Source organism: Corvus brachyrhynchos, unplaced genomic scaffold (assembly GCF_000691975.1).
Source record: "Corvus brachyrhynchos isolate BGI_N302 unplaced genomic scaffold, ASM69197v1 scaffold10, whole genome shotgun sequence".
Lineage (NCBI taxonomy): Eukaryota > Metazoa > Chordata > Aves > Passeriformes > Corvidae > Corvus > Corvus brachyrhynchos.
Window position 1 is genome coordinate 10,216,140 of NW_008236180.1, and position 1,045 is coordinate 10,217,184.

The following is a 1,045-nucleotide window of genomic DNA, read 5'->3' on the forward strand; positions in this document are numbered from 1 at the left end:
CTCCTTCTCCAATTCTTAATTTCCTCAGCTCAGCAGCCAATCCTCCCTCTAGCATTTATCTTCAGAACAGACTTGGCAATAAAGACCAAAAATAGAAATAAAATGGGAAATCAGAGATAGCAGTTTAATTTGCAGACCAGCGCCCCAGGGCTCCTCCTGTCACCCTCTCCCCTGACTAACTGCCTGTGTGCCCTGAGCTGGTGGCTGCTGCCAGCCACCAGTGTGTCCCCAGCAGCTCTCAGTGCCTCAAGGACGATGCTGGAGCACAGTCACCTTGGTATGTGCCAGCACAACAGCTCAGGAGGTGGCTAAAAAGGTGGGAGGAAAGATAAAGATGAAAGCTGGCTGCGGAAAGGCAGCCCAGGTGACGGTGGCTTTTCCCTGCACAGCGTCTGCTCTTGATCAGCCAGTGTTTGGCAGCCTGGCACTTGGGGCTTATCTACAGCCCAGCCCATCTTCTGTGAGGAAATGCAGAATCAAATTGTGCTTTTAGTTGCTTAGTTTCAAAGCAAAATGTTACTCGTACGTATGTCTAAAGATTTAGCACTTTATAGTGAGTCTTAGAACATCAGAGAGTTTGCGATTTGATGGGGGTTGGGACAAAAATGAAAACAAAACGTCTCCCCCAAAGCTTCGCTTGGCAGGGAGGGAAAGGTCCTTCAAGTGTCAGGATCTGGGGTGGTGGCCTTGAGTGGCCCTGCCCTGTGCCCAGGCACTGCAGCCGGTGCCGTGTCCACACGACCTCCCAGCAATTCCCGGCAGGCCAAAGGGGCTGTGCGGCCGATCCTGCGGCCGGGCCGGACCCCGGCGTTTCTCCCGGCTCCTGGTGCCTGGGCCTGGAGCTGTGGGTGGCTCGGGGTGCAGTCCCCTCTCTCCCCTGCCCCGGCCCACGGGGAGCCCTCCTGAGCCCCGTCCCCACGCCGCAGGGAGCAGGTTCTCGCGGAGCCACGCCGCGGTGCTGCTGCTGGCCGTGTGGGCCTATGCCCTGGCCTTCGCCACGGCGCCCCTGGCCCAGTGGGGCGGCTACGGCCCCGCGCCCGACGCG

At 58.5% G+C, this 1,045-nt stretch overlaps 1 protein-coding gene across 1 annotated transcript in view; it reads left to right on the forward strand.

Moving 5' to 3' along the window:
* LOC103618224 (opsin-5-like) overlaps positions 1–1,045 on the forward strand; it is a 15,260-nt gene that overhangs the window by 6,643 nt on the left and 7,572 nt on the right. The window contains exon 6 of the mRNA XM_017736008.1: positions 927–1,042. Within this exon, the coding sequence (XP_017591497.1) occupies positions 927–1,042 (116 nt within the window). The remainder of the gene's footprint in view (positions 1–926; positions 1,043–1,045) is intronic.